Raw genomic sequence first — 20,795 nt, 5'->3', positions numbered from 1 at the left:
CCCAGAAATACTGGAGTGAGTTGCCATTTCCTATTCTGTTCTGTTACAGAAGTTGTGCAGGATTCAAGGCAGGGATCTGGGGAGTAGAACAATATTGGCAGTAGTTCTTTCTCAGTCTCCGTTGGAATTAGTACAGGATCCAAGGGTTTATTAAGACAGAAACTACTGGAATTAGACCATGTTCCCTGACCAAAGACTGAGTTCAGTTCCTGTATCTCCTTACATTAAAAGTAGTGTGATCTTAGGGAAAAAAAAGTAGTGTGATCTTAGAAAACTAATTTCGTCTCTGAGTCATAGTTTTCTCAAGTGTAATGTGATAAAAGTCTCACTTGCCACTAATTAAACTGTAGATCATGTGAAACACTTTGACGTCTCCACATTGAGAAATCAGAATAATTTAGGTTTTTAAATATATGCAAGTCTGACTGCCTCATTACTTTTATAAGAAACCTAGAGTGGAAAATGACAACAAAAGAGACCCATGAAAATGAGCAGTTCTTTCCATAATTCCTTAAAATGTTCTTAGTTCCTTTTGGGAAATCAAAGAGATGGAAGAGGAATAAAATGACATGTGGGGCCTATTGGAGATGGTGGGGGTAGAAAGGGGACCATTGAGAAAGCCAGAGAGGAGGGTGCCATCAGAAAGGTGGAGAATCAGGTAGATTTTGTTGTCAGGAAGGGAGATTTCCAGGTCTTCCTATTGGATGTCAGGGTGTGGGGCTGACTTGGGAAAGAGACTTGCAGAAAGGTGCCTGGATTTGGGAGAGTGGAGTTTTATCGGTGACCTTGGATAATAGCGAGTGTTTATTTAATTATAGATGACAGGTGCAATTTATCTTATTTGATCTTCCCATCATCCCCGTGGGAATGGTGTGGGTTCTATTCCTGTCCTCAGTTTACAGCTGTCCACAGCATCGTAAGAGACCACTGAAGAGGCTAAAGCCCTGTAACTGGTGAAAGACTTGAACTCCAGGCTCATGTGACTCCAAAGCCAGACTGTCTCACCATCACCCTCTCCAGGAGCTGAGAGTTCGCTTCCACAAGTGGAGTGGTAGCCAGACTGCAGGCTTTTCTGAGCCATAGTGAGGGGGCTGAGGTGGGAAGGCAGGTACACAGTCAAGAGTTTAGCTTTCAAGGGAAGGTGACACCTCAAGTCACAAGCAAGCGAGTTTCTTCCCAGAAAGGATAAACTTTGGAATATGTAAAAGAGATGCTACAGGGGAAGGGGGTAAACATTCTACCTAACAGGGTTGTCCCAGGTCCTTCCTAGGTTCAGCGTTTCATACATCTGGTCAACCAACCCTGCCGTTTGTGATTTTTCAAGAACTGAGCTATACAGTGAGGTGATGTCTTCAAGGTCATGGATATCATGGTGGGAATTTGCTGGATGGGACTGTGGCTTCCCTAAGGTTTGCAAGGCATTCGTCATTGAGTCCAAACAGCACATGCATTGATAAGAACACTCTGCATGCCTTGGAGCAGCCACTCGAAATTTTTCAAAGCACAGGCACATCCATCTCACGTGATCTGCTCCCGTCTTCTGTTCTTTCCACCCTTATACCCCCCTCTCCAGTGTGGTTTCCCCAGTAGTTGTGTGTGGCTTTTTTTGTCTGATTCTGCTGCTGTCGTAGACACCAGTGCAATGTCCTCTGGGAGAGAAGCGCTCTCATCAACCCACTGAAAGTCAGTCTGTACCCCAGCACTGGCTCTCCCAGAGCTGTTGGTGTGTTCAGAGGTTGGAGGGCTCTGGTGCACTTGAGTAGAGCAGAAATTGAGAGCCAAGCTTGGGCAAAGGAATTGGTTCTCCTAGATTCATTAGAATCAACATATAGACTCTCGGAAGGCTTTAACAGGCGCCATGGATATGGGCTGCTCCACTGGCCTCCACAGAGTTGGGGAGTCTTCAGCTGGGAGTCTGGCCCGTGTCACCGGCCACCCCCCACCCCCCACCCCCGCCCCAGGGCAGGATGCTCACATGGCTAGGGTCCAGGGCAAACCCGATATGAGAAGAATTCATCCACCATGTGCTCTAAATTCCTGTCCTTGGGCTTGTAATTGAGGCAGAGCTTTTCCTCCAAAAGTATAAAAGGGGCAGCAGGATTCCTCCCTTAGAGAGAAGGCCAGGAGCTGACTCACATGCACCTCCTCCTTCAGAGAAGGAAGAGTTGAGGTCTCCCCAGCACGGTGCTTTACCTCGACAGTAATGCAGCTTCCTTACCCAGGGGTCATCGGGTGCAGAGGTAAGCATTTCAGGAAGGCAAGCCAGGTGCAGTGATGTTATCTCCTCTAAGGAAGAAGGGGGAAAAAAAAAAAAGGGAACACTATAGAAGACATTCTAGGCAGAAATGTGCTTTTTAAGCTCTAGGCTGATTGAAAACATGCACTTGGGAGACGAACCTGACCTTGGCATTAAAAGAAAGCAGACAGGGTAGAATTTAAACTAAGCGAAGGAAGGGAAAAGGAAGTGTTCTCAATTCTTTTTTCTTTTCTTCTTCCTAGCAAGAACCAATTGAGTCACCTTTGGGGCTTAGTAACGGAGTAAGTGATCTTTCTCCTGAGTATGCGGTCCTGACTTCAACTATAAAAACTGAAGTGGATAGTACGGTGAACATCATAGGTAAACTATTTTGACATCTCATTTCTTTATACACACAAGTAGCCCCTCCGGGGTCGAGAATTTGTAAAACGTGACTTGAAATAACATAGGCAGTGGGAGGAGGACTTGGAACTGTCTCAGAATGCAAGTTCAGGCCCTCGGATGTCAGGGCTGAAAAATAAAATCCTTTGAGGATCAGATAAAGGAACTGAGGTGGATGGACCTCAAGAAAATAGGTAGATGAAAAGAGATACCCTCCCCTTGCCCTGCCTGCCGGCGGCTAGTGACTGGCGGTTCTCAGTCTTTGCATTTTTGGCTATGTGGACAAATGTGTTATTTATTTAACTTGGGAACAAGGCGTGGGGGAGACTGTCCCCGTGAGTCGTCACAGCATCTCCTGGATGACGGACCTGCCACAGAGGTGGTGCTCATCTCTGAGATGCAGAAACAGAGGTGCGTGGCCAGAGGGCGCACTGTGATCCCACCAAGAGTGCTGAGTGCCTTCCGTACGTGGGGAAATAGATGGGGAGCAAGGCCAGACCAATTCCTAGTTTCATGGAACTGCAGATGACAACAGCTTTACCATCTATGATAAATGCGCCAGAGGGACAGACTGGAGAGATGCTGCTGCTAAGTGAGGAACTGCAGCAGAGGGCTGGCAGCAGACCTAGCCCCGTGGACCCCAGTGCAGAAACACACTTGCAGGATCAGAGGGAAGGCCAGTGCACCTAGGGAGGGCCCATGAGGCTCGTCAGAAAGGAAGTGGAGTGGGCTTATGGGCTTATGGGGACCTTTGCAGACCCTGGGAAGGAGATGGGTCTTTTTCCTCAAAAGTGCTGGAGGGTGTCTATGTGTGTGTGTGTGTTTAAGTTTTTAAAAATTGAAATATAGCAGATACTAAGGCTCACAGATGTTTCATATACACGCATCATGGAAGCCCCACCCCTGGAGGCTTTTGGGCAGGAGGGTGACAAGTGAGGATTACATCTCAGTAAAGTTCCGCTGGGGTGCTGCTGTGAGCGGATGGTGGGGACCCTTTGCAAGAGTGGAGGCCCAGCCTTGAACTTGTATTCTGACTCCAGCCCAGGAATCCAGAACCTCCATTTCTTTGCCCTCAATACCTTTGGTTTCATTTCATTTTGCTCTGTTTTGTAAACAGTTAGGCCTTCTGACACTGGTAAGAAGATCAAGCAGAGCCCCAAGAGTCAGCCTCACATCCAAGGACCTTCATTTGTGGGTTCTCAGTGGCTTCCCCTATGGCTCAGCAGATAAAGAATCTGCTTGTAATGTAGGAGACAAAGAAGATGCAGGTTCAATCCCCGAGTTGGGAAGATTCCCCTGGAGAAGGAAATGGCAACCCATTTCCATTTCCAGTATTCTTGCCTGGGAAATCCCATGGACAGAGGAGCCTGGTGGACTACAGTCTGTGGGTTTGCAGAGAGTCGGACACGAATGAGCGACTAAGCACACAGTGTGTAGTTTGGACTGGAAGTTGCAGCTGCTCTGCACATGCGGTTTTGGAGTTTGGAGGTAGAATCACGCGTGCAGGGTCTCCCTTGCACTTTGGAGTCTCCAGCAGCGTGCAGGGTGAAGGAAGAATGACGCATATTCTGTATCTCGTGACTGGACGGCCTTGCCTTCCTCGTTGGGATGCGGCACTTTTGCACAGAGACAGATGGCCCCACAGTCATTTTGAGCTGAGCGAGCTGTCCAGAGAGCAGCCTTCTCACTTCCCCTCTGGAGCGAGGCTGCTTGTCTGACCGGAAGTCCGGCTCCCTCCCTCCTGGGCCTTCTCCCCCAGGGCTGGGGAGCTGCTTCTCCAGCACCTGGGTTTTGATCGGCCCTGTGTCAGCAGACTGTCCTCGGAAAGCTCCGGTCCTCTGAGCTCTTTTTAAAAAGCAAGATATATGCCAACCCTCCAGGCACGCTTTCTTAAGATTCAGCTTATTTTGAGGGAGCTGTTTGACTTTTGAGCTCCCTTTCCCTAAGGAGGGAAATTCAGCCTCAGATAAAATGCCAGACAGAAGCCAGAATTGGACCAGTTTTCTTTACCCCCCCGCCTTTTTTTTTTTTTTTTAACATTCTGGTTGAGTCTTCAGTACGTAAATTCTCTGTCAGGTTGGTTGTTCTTTGCATAGCGTTGGCACTGATTTAATGAGTCATTCCTTCTGGGGCAAAGATGAAAGCCAGGTTTGGTTAGAGAACCACCAACCAGATTAAATGATTCTCTTCCAAAGAATAAAATCATAATGGATGGCAGTAAAATGAGTTTGAATATCTCTTTTTAACTAGTCAGTGACCCTTCCAAAGATGTGTAATGATAGATGCAGTGGATCCATGCAAGTATTTGAAAGAAGTGAGTAATTTGTGATTATTGCTAACAGAACCACTAGTTCAGATTTTAAACCCTTCTCAGAACCTTGTCTCCACTCTCCCAAGTGATGGTTAATTAGCTATTCCAGCCTCTGTGATGTGTGGACCTAGGTGAGAGAAACATAGCACTTTCTGATTCCGAGGCTCCTATGGCATTGGAGAGATTCTTTTCTGGGCTCTCTTTACTTTCTAAAAAAATGTTTTATTTAAAAACGACACCGTTTCTTGTTTTCTATTTATTGGTCTCTAAACCCAGAGTTCCTTCCAGTTTTGTATCCAGGCACCAAGAGGAAAACTTGAAGATGTTTTCAGTCCCCTCTTATAAGCCCATGTTTATGAGATTAAAAATGGGAGCTGAAATGAGTCCTTAATACGAGAGCATTTTCCTCGTTGTTGGTCTGCTCTGTCCCTGGGGAAATAGATTGAAAATCAATATCTTAATCCCGTGGAGGCCAGCCAGCCAGTATATTTTTATTCTGGAGATGGGCGGGCTGTGTGGTAAGCAAATCCAGTAAGGGCGTAAACAATGAAATGTACTGTTAACCTGACAAATGAACTCTTGCTGGATCGCAGCTGTGTTTCACTTTTATTCTTAGGGCAGCAGGAAAACACACACACATACACACATGCACGCGTGCACACACACTCACAGTCAGCGGGCAGTGTCCTGGGCTCGCCTTCTTGTCCGTAACAGCTGAATGTACTTCCAGATTTAGCTGGCTGTGCACTCCACGCAGGAGTGCGGTGACTTAGTACTTAAACCAGGTCCTTTCCCGTTTCCTCTCTCCTGAGCGTTTAAGTGCACAGGTCAGCACCCCCCAACACCCTTACCTGGTGCCCCTTTAAGAGGAGGGAGGGGAAAAAAAAACACTCCTTATTTTTATTTTTACTTTTCTTTCACATTGAATTATTTCGTGTGTGTGGCAACTTCTGTTTTTAGGAAGTGGAAGAAGCCAGCAACATGTTGGATTGTTCTGATAATACCCTGCTGGCCTACTGCCCGGGTCAGCAGGGCCTCTGCTGAACTGTATTGAAATCACCTCCAGGCCAGTGTATGAAGTCTGCAGGTGCGGAAATTCTGTCTCCCTGGCTTAGGTGGGGCTTCATCGCCCCCATTGTGTTCCTTGATAAAGATAACCCCACCCTGCAAGAAAGCAAAGACTGCTGTGAAATAAGGAAGGTTGTTCATGACCCTGAAGTAAATCAAGCAGGCCTTGGGTAACTAGACATAAAGAATTAGGAAATAATGTGATTTGGATTTTTGCCTTGATTTTGGTGGCCCAGACCACACTGTCTTAGGACGTACCTTTTTTTTTTTTATAATTGCTTCCAAATTTTACTGACTTCATCTAAAGTAAACCTTGAGTAGCTTTTTTTTTTTTTCAGCTAAGCTTAGAAACTTTGAGTATCTACAGGAGCAGAACATAACAAAAAAGGCGCAGAAGAGATTCAGAACTAAGAGACCAAACTTCCCAGGGCCTCCCACTTATAACTTAAGATCAGCAGCCTCTGGCACCAGAATAATTGTTTGAGCATGGCCTGCCAGTGCAGGAGATGTAAGAGATGCGGGTTCGATCCCTGGGTCGAGAAGATCCCCTGGAAAAGGGCACAGCAACCCACTCCAGTACTCTTGCCTAGAGAGTCCCATGGACAGAGGAGCCTGGCGGGCTGTGGTCCATAGGGTCACAAAGAGTCAGAGACGACTGGAGCGACTTAGAACACACACAGATGATGCTCAGGCTGTATGGTTGTCTTCATTTTTTCAGCTCCTTTGTGCCTCGTTCGCTTTCCCATTTTCCCTGATGCTTCAGATATGAGAAATCCCATCTATGAGATAAAAAGTAGCTTTGGGGTGGCTCCTTCGATGGAAGGTACCCCTCTTGAGAAGGGGTGAACAAAGACTCTCCATGCTGGTTCTCAGTGGACTGGGCCTTGTCCTGGAGGCTCTTGGGGACAGGGTCAGAGACCGGATATCCAGTTTTATCAGGTCCCCGAGAAAACTCTTAGCCATCGGGTGGTCCACGTATGAGGTGTGAACCGAGATCTCACAGTGCACCCAGACACAACCGATAATACATGTTGTTTTTCTTGGGTGAACTGGACCTTGGAAAACCCAGGGTGACAGAGGCGAGCCAGCACAGGACGTGGTCTCAGTCCCGCGTGCCCCTGCAGCCCGGGGCAGTGAAGGTGGAGGTTTTATTTCTGTTTTCAACCTTTAAGTAGTTTTTATTTACCCAAGAATGTTGTCAACTTTTCAGGAGGCTATAGATGTTTTTCTCCTTCCCCCTCTTTCTTGCCACCTCCGCCTCATTTATAATTAACTGTCTGATCCTGTCTTCTCTGGTCGTATTTCTCAAATCCGTCCTCTTCTATTTCTGATGCGACTCCCAGTCACCTTCGCACTGGCCCGCGCTCCGCGTCCACGCTGCCCCTTCTCCATGGAGTCATTTGTCACAAAATGCCAGTCTCACGCTGTCACCATCGCCCTGCCCCAGGACCAAGACCCTCACGTCCACAGGCTCCTGGTGACCTAGCCCCTGTCCACCTCTTTTATACCTGTGTTTGAACTTGAATGACTCTGAACAGTTTGATTTCTATGTGTGCATCCAGGGAGAAAAAGGTTTGGGTCTTGGGTTTTATTTCTGTGGGTGGATGCTTAGGCTCTGCCCATATATCAGGGTGAGGAAGGGGCATTTGGTGGCTTCATCAGGAAGGGTATGCTGCCAATCCATGAGGCCTTACCCGGGTTTCTGCTCCCAGAGAGTTGACCCTTGAGACAAGTTGATAAACTCAGCCGAGTTTTTGCTAGAACACGCTGTTTGCTCCCCTTTGTAGCAGGGCAGTGCAGGATGCTGTTTTCTGGTGGGAGTGAAGAGTGTATACACACCCGTCACACTCTGGCTCTGCCTTGCACTCCTGTAGACCTGTCACTTTCGGGGGACAGTGTGGCCCATGTGGGGACAGAGCTCCCTTCTCTGAAAGTACTAACCTTGTAGACACTGTCTCTACCACCCTTGAATGCCTAAACCAAATCGTGGCCAGACTCTTTTATCTAAAAGAAAAACAAAAGAGCACCAGATTAAAAGTTTAAAGGATGTGGCTCTAGACCTAGTTCTGCAGGTTTCTGTTTATCACATGATCCTAGGCAAACTCCCTAACTTCTCTGAGACTCAAATTTCCTCATGTCTAAAGCAGAAATGATAAAACTGATCCTGCCCACCTCACAGGATTGTTGCGAGCGTCCAATGGGTATCACCAGAAATCACTGTGTGGTTGAAAAGTGAAGTTAAAGTCTCTCAGTCGTGTCCGACTCTTTCCGACCCCATGGACTATACAGTCCATGGGATTCTCCAGGCCAGAATACTGGAGTGGGTAGCCTTTCCCTTCTCCAGGGGATCTTCCCAATGCAGGGATCGAACCCAGGTCTCCCACATTGCAGGTGGATTCTTTCCCAGCTGAACCACCAGGGAAGCCCAAAATGTGGTTAGAAGATGGTAAAATGATATTATGATTGTGATATTATCAAAATCATATTAAAATAGATTTGATTAAGAGAAGTTTTCTCTATCTGTGTTATGTCATCAGGACTGGTATTCACAGTTTAAGTTCTCAAACTTCAGATGAGGTCAGAGAAATTTCTCTCCGTGGTAGCTTGCAAATGGCCTGCTTTTCTATGCCTTCAGCTGGACCCTGCAGCTGCCTGAGTGACCTTGACAATTTAGCTGACCTCCCTGGTTTTCAGCTTTTTTTCAGCTGCCAAGTGGTAGGACCAACCCACCTTCAAAGAACTTTCCCATTCCTAGTAGTCTACTTTTAAGATCTTTCTCTGAGGCATGGGGGCAACTACTTTCTCGGGTGGAGCCCTGCATTAAGTCAACAGTTGTTAATAAAGTGAGAATGACCTTTTAAGGAATCAAACAGGCTCATCAGTAGCGAGCCATGAATAATATTGTTGTAAGTCTCAGCGACGAGGTCCCGATAAAATTACATTCCTGCGGGTGTCTCTTTTCCTGATGTGCTGACCTTCATAAGCTAGAGGAGCTTAGTGGATTCCTTGCTCCTCTAACCATTCGAAAATTTCCTTGGCACCCAATATAGAACTGTTGAAAAGCAATTTCACTATTGGTTATGAGCCCAGAGTTTTATTAAGGTGAGATTTGAAATTTTTCTCCTAAGAGGAGCTCAGAAAACCCTGGGTGGCTCAGTTTGAACTTCTTTAACTCTTTCTTTCAGGAGACGGTGCTGCTGAGCACTGGAGAGGGAAAGCTGAATTTCTATCCCGAGACTGCCACTTAACCAGCTGTCTGACCCTTGAACGCTCTGTTAGCTATTTGATTCTCCACGATGTTTTTCTGCCTGTGTAAGATAGGGTGATAATTGTATTTTCCCCATGGAGTTGTAACGGTCTTATAGGTGATCACTCATGGTGGGGAAGACAAACTTCAGGGCCCAGAAGGTGTTAGGTTTTGTTCTTATTGGTTATCAGGATCATCTGACACCTAGAGGGCTCCCACCCCTGTCCTTACGCGCTGTAGCACAAGGGTCCCCAACCTCTGGGGTCTAATGCCTGATGATCTGAGGCTGAGATGATGCAGTAATAATAGAGATAAAGTGCACAATAAATGTAGTGCACTTGAATTGTCCCCAAACTCCCACCCCCAGGTTCTTGGAAAAATCATCTTCCATGAAACTGGGTACCGCTGCTTGAGCAGATTGCTCACTTTGCTCTTCTTGTGGCTTTTCACTCCTCAGGAATCAGAGGCACTGTCTGTATGGTCCCCTGGGGGCAAAGTTTGGTGATTCAGGGAAATCAGTTCCCATCTGTCTCTTAGATGGGTAAAGAGAGAGAGGTTGATCAAGGCTGGTACGTAAAGCCTATCCAGAGAGCATCTCAGGTGTGTGGGACCTCCCTGCTTCTCTCTTGGACTTGTGACTTACAAGTTGGGAAGTTTCTGAAGTGTCCTTAGTCATGTTCAGATAGAGAGCAGCGGTCATCCCTGTCCCAAGCACAAAGCCACACACTCTCAGGGCGATGCTTGGCCTTAAACATCGTGGACTCATACTAACTGGGTACCAGATGTAGCCCAGAAAGCAAAAACTTACTTTTCTCTCCTTGTCACTGGTATTCAGGATACACTTAAAAATTGAATTAGAGGTGCTTATCTCCTTTTGATCTGAAAGCATGTATATTAAGTGAAATACAGTAAAAGCAGCCCCCCTTAAAGGCGTGCAGCTCTATGAATTTTGACAGATGTCCTCAGTGGGGTGACCACCCCTATATTTAAGACATAGGTCACTTTCCTCACTCCCAAATGTTTTCTGTCCTTCCTGCAAGCCCCTGGCAGCTGTGGCTGCTCTGTCTTTATCACTTCAGCTAGATTTTTTAAATCCCACCTGCCAGGAGTCCTGAAATTCTCTAGAAGACATCCATTGTTCCATCCGGTACTCACAAATGGTCCTGAACTCCCGCAGGCCTCTGGCTCCCGCCTGGGAGCCTTGCTCTGGTTATTCATCTCTTTGCTCAGCAGAGTCATCCAGCCGCTCTGCAGTCCAAGCCACAAACGTGTGCTGTGACTCGAGACACAAAGTCCTTGTGCAGGTTCTCAGCTCTCTCGGGAGCCATGGCGTGGTTGGGAGGTGACATGCATGAATACAGAGTTTAATAAAGAGACAGAGAATTAACGGGCCACGCGAGGCCGAAAGTCAGGACACGTCCCGAGATCGTGTCACATTGTCGTTTTGGCCGAGCCTCGGGGACAGCGAGTGAGGGGCCCACAGGAAGGAGAGGGCAGCTCTGTTCTTGGGGGGGCAGGAAAAGGCCCCCCAAAAGCAGAGGCATCTGACTCCTGCCTGCCGTTCACCCTCCCCTTCTCCCCTCCCACTCACTGAAGCCTTTGATTTCCTGGAACTGGAAAAAAATATTCCACTTCCTGAACTTGCATCACGGGCCCTCCGCTTTCTGTTCATTTTCATGACTGTCCTCGGCTTATTCTCTGGATCATTGCGTGCTGGCCTGCAGCCCCGCTGGACTTCTCACAAACCAGATCCTGGACTAGACTGTCCTTCCTCGTCTCCTCCTAGGACCAGACAGCCAGGCCTTGTACAAAGAAGATGCTCCAGAAATCTCTTGTCAGTTCAATGACTGAGTTGGGCCTTCTGGGGAAAAACCTTGAGGGAGAGAATTCCTGGTCAGAACAAAGGGATGCCGTTAGGAAGATGTTTGAACGGCCACCATTGTTTATACTCCCAGGAATGACAGTGCAAGGGAGAAAGGAATTTTGGAGGATTGGAAGTTAAAGTGGACTTGATTTAAATCAAATTTATAAAAGATCTTAGCATGTAAGATCTCTCACACACACACACACACACACGCAGGCACAGACACAACTTCTTTGGTTTTTATATCCACCCCCCGGTTTGTGAAAGGGAAGACCCCATCTCGTTTTCCTGCCGTCTTATTTTCCTTGGGAGAAGAGGCAGAAGAAACTTGAGAGGTCAGTGTCAGCGCTCAGTCTGTGTCTGCCGAGCAGCATAATGGATGTTCTCAGGCCGGAGTAGGATCATCCAAAGGATAAAATAAGAATTTGGGAGTCTGCCTGCCATATTTAGCCTGCCCTCCTCTTCTTTAATTTTATGCCCCCCACGCCCCACCCCAGGGAAACCTTGGTGGCATCCAATTTCCATTCCATTCTGTCTGCCGTGACTTTGTGGAGGCTGTTATCACATCCCCAAATCTCCTTTCCCGGCTTCTTCGGCGCCTTTCTTTTCTTTGCTAGAAAATCCATGGATTCTCACTCCCTTCTAAAACCTCCCCTGAATAGAAATTGGGTTATGTTCTCCCTACCTTGTGCTGGTCATTTCATCACCCCTCGTTGCCCAGGCAGTTCAAACAGAAACCAGTGTATAAACAGAAATACTTAAGTAATCAAAATACTTGGAGCAGTGAAAACAAGAACTGGCCCATCATGCTAATAACTTCTCCAGGAGACTGGAGTGTGGCTGCCTTCCCGCCTAACCTGAACCTTTTCCAGGTGGCCAGGGATGCAGAGCACTGCCCAGAATCCAAGCCGAGTGACTTCGGACAGCCACTGCACTTCTCTGTGCCCGAGTGTCTTCATTTATAACTGGATAGTGATGCTTTTTCCCTGACATTCTCGTGTGTTGAAATGTTAAAGTAACACGCACGAGCAAAACATTGATTGTGGGTCCGGAGTGCTTTGAGAGAGGCCCTTGGGAAAACGTCGGTCCCATTTGCTTATGGGTGCCAGTTTCCAGGTATAGTCTATCCAATCAGTTGCCAACAGAAGTATATGGTCTGCTCTGTTTGAAAGTGGGACAGGGCATTAGGGGCATTCAGATTAAAACCACAATGAGGTATCACCAACATGTATCCGAATGAGTAAAGTCAAAAAGTAGTGATGACACCAAAATCTGGTGAAAATGTGCATAAGTGAGCTCATTCATACATTGCTGGTGGGAATGTAAAGTGGTATAGCCGTTCTGTACGCTACTTTGGCAGTTTTTTGTAAAACTAAACATCTAATTACCATGTGATCCAGCAATTGCACTCCTGTGTCTTTGTCCCAGAGATGGATACTTATGTTCAGGTAAAAACTATGCATGAATGGTCATAGCAGCCTTATTTATAATAGCCAAAGAATGGAACATACTATAAATCCTTCAGTGGGTGAATAAAAACAGACCGTGGTACATCCATGTCATGGAATATTACTCAACAGTGTGAAGTAACCAACTATGGATAAACACAACAACTTGGATGAATCTCCAGGGAATTATGCTGAGTGAAAACAGCCCATCTCAAAAGGTTACTGTGTGAGTTCATCTGTGAGGCATGCTTGAAATGACAAAAATTATAGAAATAGGAAACACATGAGCGGATGTCAGGGGTTAGAGACAAGGGGAGGAGGCTGAAGGATGGTGGATACGGTTACAGAAGATGTTTGTAATGATGAGACGGTTAGGTGTTTTGACTGTGGTGGTGGCTATGTGGAACCACGTGTGTAATGAAATTGCCAGAACTAAGTACACATGCACACACACACAGGAGTACAGGTGAAACACGGAAATCTGAACGAGACGCATAGATTATCAATGTCAATATCCTGATACTGTACGATGGTTTTATAAGGTGTTACCATTGGAGGATGCATGGCAAAGGGCGTGCAGGATCTCTGTATTATCTCTTACACCTGCATGTGAATCTCCAGTGATCTCAGACTGAAAAGTTTGATTTAAAAAAAGATTGAGGCAGGATTCAGAGCCCAGGTCGTCAAAATTCATCTTGTCAGTGTTTGGAGGAGCTGATGCTGCAAAGGTGTGTTAGAACTGGGAAGGGAGTCTTTTCAATCGTTCTGATGTGACACCCTCTGCCTGCAGAGGAGGAAGCGGGTGGAGAGTATGAACAGAGCATCCCACAGCTAGACCTGACGCAACAGGGTGGGTTTTGGTGGTCCTTCCTCTCTATTAAAGTTTGATAAGCTCTCTGGATCCCAGGACCCAGAAACTAGCACAGCCGCATCCTTTAGAGGAGGAGCAGAGAAGAGAAACGGGTCGGGTTGGAAGCACCGTTTCCCTCTCACGCCCTGGGGCTTGGTCTGGATGCGGCCCCTGTTCCTGCAGCCTTGGCCATGAGCGGGTTGAGTTTGGGATGCGGCCACACGTGAGCACCGTTGGCAGGCACGCTAGAAATAGCCCTGGGCAGCCAGGTTATTGGCAAGCTGCTTCTCCCCGGACATTAACCCAAAGCAAAGGCTTGTTCTTATTTCATGGCAGATGACATTTGATAACTGGGACTCCAACTCTTGGGCTGTCTCGGGGGAGCTTTTCTCTCTTGAGAGTGCATGCCAGGATGGTATAGGCTGGTGATGGTGGCACATGATGGCCATCTTTTCTTTAAAGTCGTAGGACAGTCACATCTGGACGGCACCTATGAGGATCAAGAGATTGTCACTAATCCCCCGGACATCTGCCAAGTTGTGGAGGTGACCACCGAGAGTGATGAGCAGCCGGTCAGCATGAGTGAGCTCTACCCGCTGCAGATCTCCCCCGTGTCTTCCTACGCAGGTAAGGGGGTGGGTGGGTCAGAAACTCTGCCACTGAACGGGAAACAAGGCGGGGAGGTCCTTTAGTCTAAGGTCACCCACTTCACCAACACAGCAGAGAACCTCTCCTCCGTCCTGAGGATTACTCTGGCTGGAATTATTCTGGCTTTAATGTTCTCAACCAACGTCTTCTTAGACACTTTTGTTCTCAGGTCCAAGTCTTGGTCACAACATTTCTCTTGATTACCCGTAACATGTTCACACATGACTAATGGATAAGAAGATTTCTTTGGGTGGCGGGGGTGGGGAATTGTGTTCAATTTTATAGATGTTACAGCAAGATGTTACAGAAAAACCAGGATGAAAGTTTTGGCCAGTATAATAGTTCATCTGTGTCTGTTTTATTTGCACACATTATCAGAAATTTGTAAGGGTGTTTTTCATGGAATCTGAGTTTGTCCCACCTGGATAGGACCTTAGGGATCACCTCTTCCAGTTCCTTCATCGGAAGTGAAGGAATTGCTCCAGGCCAGTAAGTGTTTGGCTCAGAACTTGAACTGAACCTGCAGACCCCACGTTCCATTCTGTCGTTCTGCCAAGTTTCCTTGTCATCTCCACGTAGGTTCTGCTTCTTTTTTCAATTTAGCAAAGCTTCTCATTGGGCATTTTGAACTTCCCAGGGAATGTCCCCAGACTGGAAGAAATTGGCCGCGATGTCCCAGGGTTAGGACCAGATTCAGCAGGCTCTCCCATCTTTAGAGGATGAAGTGGTGGCTCCCTTCCCCCACCAGCATTACATCATACCCTCCTTCTGATGATCTCCTCTTGACTTTTTGGTACTCAGTTATAGTTATGAAATGTAAGGTCTGAGTTAGAGTTATTCCTTGCAGATATTACAGGTAAAAAGAGGACGTCCTCTGACGGGTAACCACAGTTGCTCGGGTCAGGAATTCTTCCCAGTGCTCTTTATGTGCTGCCAAGTAGCATGTCCTTCAATCTGGGCACCACCCCAGTGACTGGCACAGAGTCGGCTTCAGAATTAGGTGGATTCATGTGACACATTGTTTGTACATTAGCAGCCCCAAAATTAGCTTTCTGTTTCCTGAACCCCAATTTGCTTTCATGTCACCTTAATTTTTTTCAATTGTAAAATATCCATAGTATAACATTTACTTTTGGAGGGGGAGGGGCATGCTGTGTGCCCTGTGAGATCTTGGTTCCTCGAGCAGGGATGGAACCCATGCCCCCTGCTGTGGAAGCTCAGTCTTAACCACTGGACCGCCAGGGACGTCCCCCCACTTCAGCCCTTTTTAAGTGCACATTGAAATGGCATTCAGCGCCTTAACAGTGTTGTGCAAGGAGCACCCCATCCATCTTTAGAACCCTTTCACCTTATGAAACTGAAACTCGGTGCCCGATATACAGTAACTCCCCATGCCCCTCCCCCCAGCCCCTTGGAAGTCCCCCTTTTACTTTCTGTCTCTCTGCATTTGGCTACTCTTTGTGCCTCGTATAAGTGCAATCATACACTATTGGTTCATTGGTGACTGGTTTATTTCACTTCACAGAATGTCCTCAAGGTCCTGACTTTCTTTTGTGCCTCAAACATAAAAGCAAAGTGAGAAGCAACCTTGGCTACAAGAAGCCTATAATCTGCCAAACAGGCTAAGCTTGTCATCAGTTATTTATTCATGAAACATAGTTTGAACTCCTGTGTGTACCAGTCCCTGTAATAGGAACTATAACGATACTGTTTGTGGCGTGTTCATTGTGCCCTGGAAACTATGCGAACTGCTTGATGTTGACTGGCTTATTTAATTGTCAGGAGAATAACCCTGGGTACTGTCATTATTCTGTCTTTAAAAATTAAGTATCTAAGGCTGCTGGGGTGAAGCAATGTGTCCAGAGATGGACAACCTGTGGCACAGTGGGACCCACGCGTGGCTGATGCTGTTCTTGGCCCTTGCATTGCAACGCTGCCCTGCGGGAACTCGTGGGGCTCAGCCATTCAGAGCAGTCCACATTCCAGGATCTCAAGGGCCAACCAAAGGAGGCAGGGCCAAATGTTTATGCCCTGCTTTTACAGTGGAGATAACTGGAACCTGAAACACTCAGTCATTTGGCTTTTGTTTCCCTGACCGTGGCTGAAAATGTGTGACTTTCCTCTGTATCATGCACTGCAGGCATTATTAATTCCTTTTTTTTTTTTTTTTTTAAAAAGGGGTTAGCACTTTAGAATCGACTTTTCTATTTATCTGTTGAGTAAGAGTTTTCTGAAGTGTTCTTGGGGATTCTGGAAGGGCCTCTTCTTGCTGTTCTGCCAGCAGTAGCATTTTGCCTTCACAGAAGAATCCCAAGAACAGCTGATTCATGCAGAGAGAAATGAAAATGTCATTACCCTTTTCAGGACATTTGCAAGATTTGAAAAGAAGGGTTTTAGTGCCAGGCTGGCAGGCAGCGGGGGTTTGCTTGGAGCCTGGTGTTTCAGCCTGGCCTTTATTTCTTTCCATTGTTTTCACTGTCTGAATTCTCCAGAACCCTTTGCGGGGAAGCTTACTGGATAGAGCCAAGATAAGTCATCACTACTACTTTTCTAGAACCCACGACACACCAGAAACTTATCTGTTACTGACCATGGGTAGCTAAAATCTTTCAGTCAGGAATTCCATAGCTTGCTGCTAGGAAAGACAGCTTCTTGGTTGTATTCCTTTTTAAACTTGATGGTCTCCACAAAAAAAAAAATAGGCTGTTTGCCTGTTTTCCATGACAGGGTCCCTTTGTTTGGACTATTCAAGTGAATTTCAGCCTTCTCTAACCACTTTCATTCATTTAGGAAACTGGTATTTGGAGGCAGTTGTTTGCTATTTTTTCCCTCCCTACTGATCATTGAAATAGAATCCCAGTAGTATTACAAAAATCACATTCACTGTTGCAAGTCGGTCTTCTCTGTGGTCTAAATATGATGTTGAGCAAGAAAAGGGACAGTTTCTTTGAGTGGACGGACATACTTGCACTGTGGGCTTCCTTAGTGGCTCAGCGGTAAATAATCTACCTGTAGTGCAGAAGACATGGGTTCAACCCGTGGATTGGGAAGAGTTCCTGGAGGAGGAAATGGCAACCCACTTCAGTATTCTTGCCTGGGAAATCCCATGGACAGAGGAGCCTGGTGGACTGCAGTCCATGGGGTCGCAAAAGAGCTGCACATGACTTAACTACCGAGCACACACACTTGCATTATGTTGTTTGAAGACAGCATGGAATTCTAGTTGGATTCATGAAACTTCATTCTGGGGAGGGATGTCCCAAAGCCCAACCTTTGGAAACTCTAGAGAAGAGTCCTTTTTATTTTTAAACATCCCGGTGTGTGAACAGGGATCATTTATTATGTTGTTGGTGGTTTAGTAAGAGAAATCACAGTAGTGTTGGGGGATAGACTGGATGAGAGGATGGAGAAGAAGACAGAAGACAGAGGGTTGATTTGTGATAACTGAGAGAAGGGAGATCAGTCACCAGCAGAAAAGACTTTGGGTCCTTCCGGAAACCAGAGAAGGTGTGTGTTTTGTTGGGTGCAGCAAAAATAAAAGTGCTTTAAGAGGACTCTGGTTTGAAGGACTTCCCTGGTGGTCCAGTGGTTAAGAATCTGCCTTCCAATGCATGGGATGCAGGTTTGATCCCTGGTCGGGGAACTAAGATTCCACATGCTGTGGAGCAACTAAGCCTGTGTGCTGCAACTGGAGAGAAGCCCGCATCCCGTAACAAAGGATCCCACATGCCACAGCTAAGACCTGACGCAGCCAAATACAGAAATAAATTTTTTTTTTAAAGAGGGCTCTGATTTGAACCTTTTCATTGAGACTTGTAGTGAAAGTCATTGAGGAAGTGATTGAGGGAAAAAAATCCTTGTCAATCTTACTAATAAAACTTGTTGAACAAGTCTTCCAGAAAATGTACCAAGATGTCATTGTGCAAAAGGGCCGTGACGAAAGACATGTTGTCTCCTTCCAGATTATGTTCCTAAGATGGTCTGACAATAAAAACTGGGCTAAGGGGACTCCCCTGGCGGTCCAGTGGTTAAGACTCCATGCTTCCACTGCAAGGGGCATAGGTTTGATCCCTGGTCAGCAAACTAAGATCCTGCATGCCAGGTCACATAGCCAAAAAATAGAGCAAAAAAAAGAAGGAAAGAAAGAAACTGGGCTACGTGGAGAGTAAGCCTAAGACTAGGATCACTGTAAAACTGCAGGTCCTGAAGGAAGCACCCAAACCTCCCCCTTCCCTCTCACCCCGGTTGCTTCTGGGGAAACGGAGATCAGAAAGATAAATCAAACTGCTTAGGTACCTGCTATTACTCTGTAAACACTGCAACTTACTCAGACCGTGCTTAGGAGGCAACTCCCAATTTTTTTTTTTATTCCATTTTACTCAAAGCAAATAAAAAAAACCAAAATGAAACTAATGAAAAGGAAAACTAAAACAACTCATATTGATGTGTCAGCAGCAACATTGATCTGGAAGCGGCAGCTGCCGTGAACTTGTTAGTTCTGTGAAAATACCAGTGGTGAAGTAAAACCCAAGAAAACAGAGGAAGATAGGTATGCGTGGCCCCCAACAAAGCACTTTGAGCCAGTGACCCAGGAGTCATTGGAAGTACCGCTGTTCTTCTAGAGAGAAGGGTTTGAGATCCTCAGGCTGGGGCTTCAAGCATCTTTTGCTCCTAAGCTGAAGGCACTCAAGGCCGTTCTTTTAAATACTAAAAACTAGAATAATCAGGGACTTCCCTGATGGTCCAGTGGTTAAAACTGCACACTTCCAATGCAAGGGGCAGGGGTTTGATCCTTTGTCCAGGAACTAGGATCCCACATGCCGTGCAGAGCATCCAAAAAAATACTTAAAAAAAAAAGTTAGAAATCTCAGTTTGCTAATGTGGAGATTCTTCAAAACTGCTTCAGAGGGAATTGACCTTCCTTTAGATATGATGCTCTTCTGCTAATGCTTGTGTCAGCTGAAAACAGAAGTTCGGAGCATTTGTGTCTCCTCTTGGCTCCAGCAGTTTCCCTGAAGTTGTACTTACAGGTGGATGACATTCTGATCCCGTTCACAGTCATGCCAGGTCCCACCACAGAGTCTTCCCAGAGACTGCATCCCAACCCCTCCTGCCTTGGTGATTCAATCCCCTGCTGGTTTTTGCCCATTTCCAACAAGCCTGGTGGTATCCTGTGTTTATTTGAAGGGGACAGGAACAGAAGATGAAGTATTTCTGGAGGGTGTTTAGGAGGAATTGGAAGGGCTGGACCTACAGGAAAGGAAGAGAAACCTCGACTTTGGAGCCCTAAGAAGCTAACGCTCAAAACGGAAAGGGGATCTTGAAGTTTCGTGGGAGGTCGGAGCTGCAGGAGAGCCTCGGGGCCCGGGGCCCGGGGACCAGAAGGCTGGTCTGTCTTCCCTTCCTGTGCTGACTCAGACCACCACACTTGGGCTGGTTTCTCAACATCTCTGTTCCGCCTTTTTTCTTGGGAGTGGCAGTCACTGATTTCTGTCTCCTCTTCGGAGTCCTGGGCTAGCTGGAAGATTAAGCCAGGAGGGGCCTTTCCCTTGCTGTTGTCTTTACAATAATGTGTTTTTGTAGGGAAGGGTCTCTTGTGCCTGGCGTTGCTGGTTTGCCCCGATAAAGAGGGTCTGCTGCCCCTGCTGGACGGGCCGGTTTTCTGGCTGCAGATGGTCAGTCCTCTGCGATGGCTTACACCCGGGTGACGTCACCAAAGTACAGTCACCGAGAACGGTGCTCAGAGGCCCCAGGTTGGGCTCCGTGTCGTCACTTTCGGCTTCTTCATTTGAAGAATGATTCTGTGCCTCAGTTTGTCCGTTTGTTCCCTAGCCTTTAGTTCATGGAGGGGGCTGGTCTAGGACTGGTGCTCTGTGTGGTTGGAAGGGCTCTGTGTGGGCTGGGGGCGCTACCTGGTCACAGCATGCCACCAGCAAGGCTGGAGGCTGGAGGCCAGGGCCTCTGTAGGTTTGGAGTGAAAGGGCTGGAAGCCGCAAGAGCACCCAAGATCTTCTGCCCAGTGAGGGTGGGGTGGGGTGACAGGACCTGCTTCCTGACTTAGGGTCCTTGAGAGATTGAACGAGACCTGCAGGCAAAGTGCAGGCCCACAGCTCACTAGCTCCGTAAACATTCACTGATACGGCTTCCCTGCAGACCTTGTCTGCAAAGTGAGTGACCCCGAGGGTGACCTCTAAGGGTCCCTGTCTTTTGGAAGTTCTCCCTTCTGTGCATTCATTTCTCGATGCAGTGAACCCTGAAAAACTGCATGCCATCAATTTTGCATTTGAAACACTTAAAATTTTTTTACTTAAAAAAAAAAAATCAAAAGTAGTTTGCTTAAAAAAATTTTTTTTTTAATTATTTTTACTTAAAAAGAAATCTTGGGGCTTCCCTGGTGACTCAGTGGTGAAGAATAGACTAATACCTGCCGATGCAGGAAACTCAGGTTTGATCCCTGGCCCAGGTAGATCCCACATGCCTCAGAGCGACTAAGCCTGTGCACCACAGCTACCCAGCCTGTGCTCTAGAGCCCAGGAATGGCAGCTACTGAAGTTTGGAGCACACCTGGAGCAAGTGCTCTGCAACGAGAGAAGCCCCCGCAATGAGAAGCCCACGCACCTCACCTGGGGAGTAGCCGCTGCAACTAGAGAAAAGTCCGCACAGCAATGAAGACCCAGCCCAGCCAAAAATAAATAAATTAAAAAAATTTTTTTTTTTTTTT

At 46.9% G+C, this 20,795-nt stretch overlaps 1 protein-coding gene across 4 annotated transcripts in view; it reads left to right on the top strand.

The window, feature by feature from the left end:
• IRF2 (interferon regulatory factor 2) overlaps window positions 1-20,795 on the top strand; it is an 82,735-nt gene that overhangs the window by 57,762 nt on the left and 4,178 nt on the right. For all 4 annotated transcript variants that reach the window (XM_043893407.1, XM_043893408.1, XM_043893409.1 and 1 more), the window contains exons 6-7: window positions 2,500-2,617; window positions 13,889-14,053. In XM_043893407.1, the coding sequence (XP_043749342.1) occupies window positions 2,500-2,617; window positions 13,889-14,053 (283 nt within the window). The remainder of the gene's footprint in view (window positions 1-2,499; window positions 2,618-13,888; window positions 14,054-20,795) is intronic.

This window comes from Cervus elaphus, chromosome 32 (genome assembly GCF_910594005.1).
Source record: "Cervus elaphus chromosome 32, mCerEla1.1, whole genome shotgun sequence".
Classification (NCBI taxonomy): Eukaryota; Metazoa; Chordata; class Mammalia; order Artiodactyla; family Cervidae; genus Cervus; species Cervus elaphus.
Note: the sequence above shows the minus strand (reverse complement) of the source record. Positions and strands in the feature narration are given on the sequence as shown.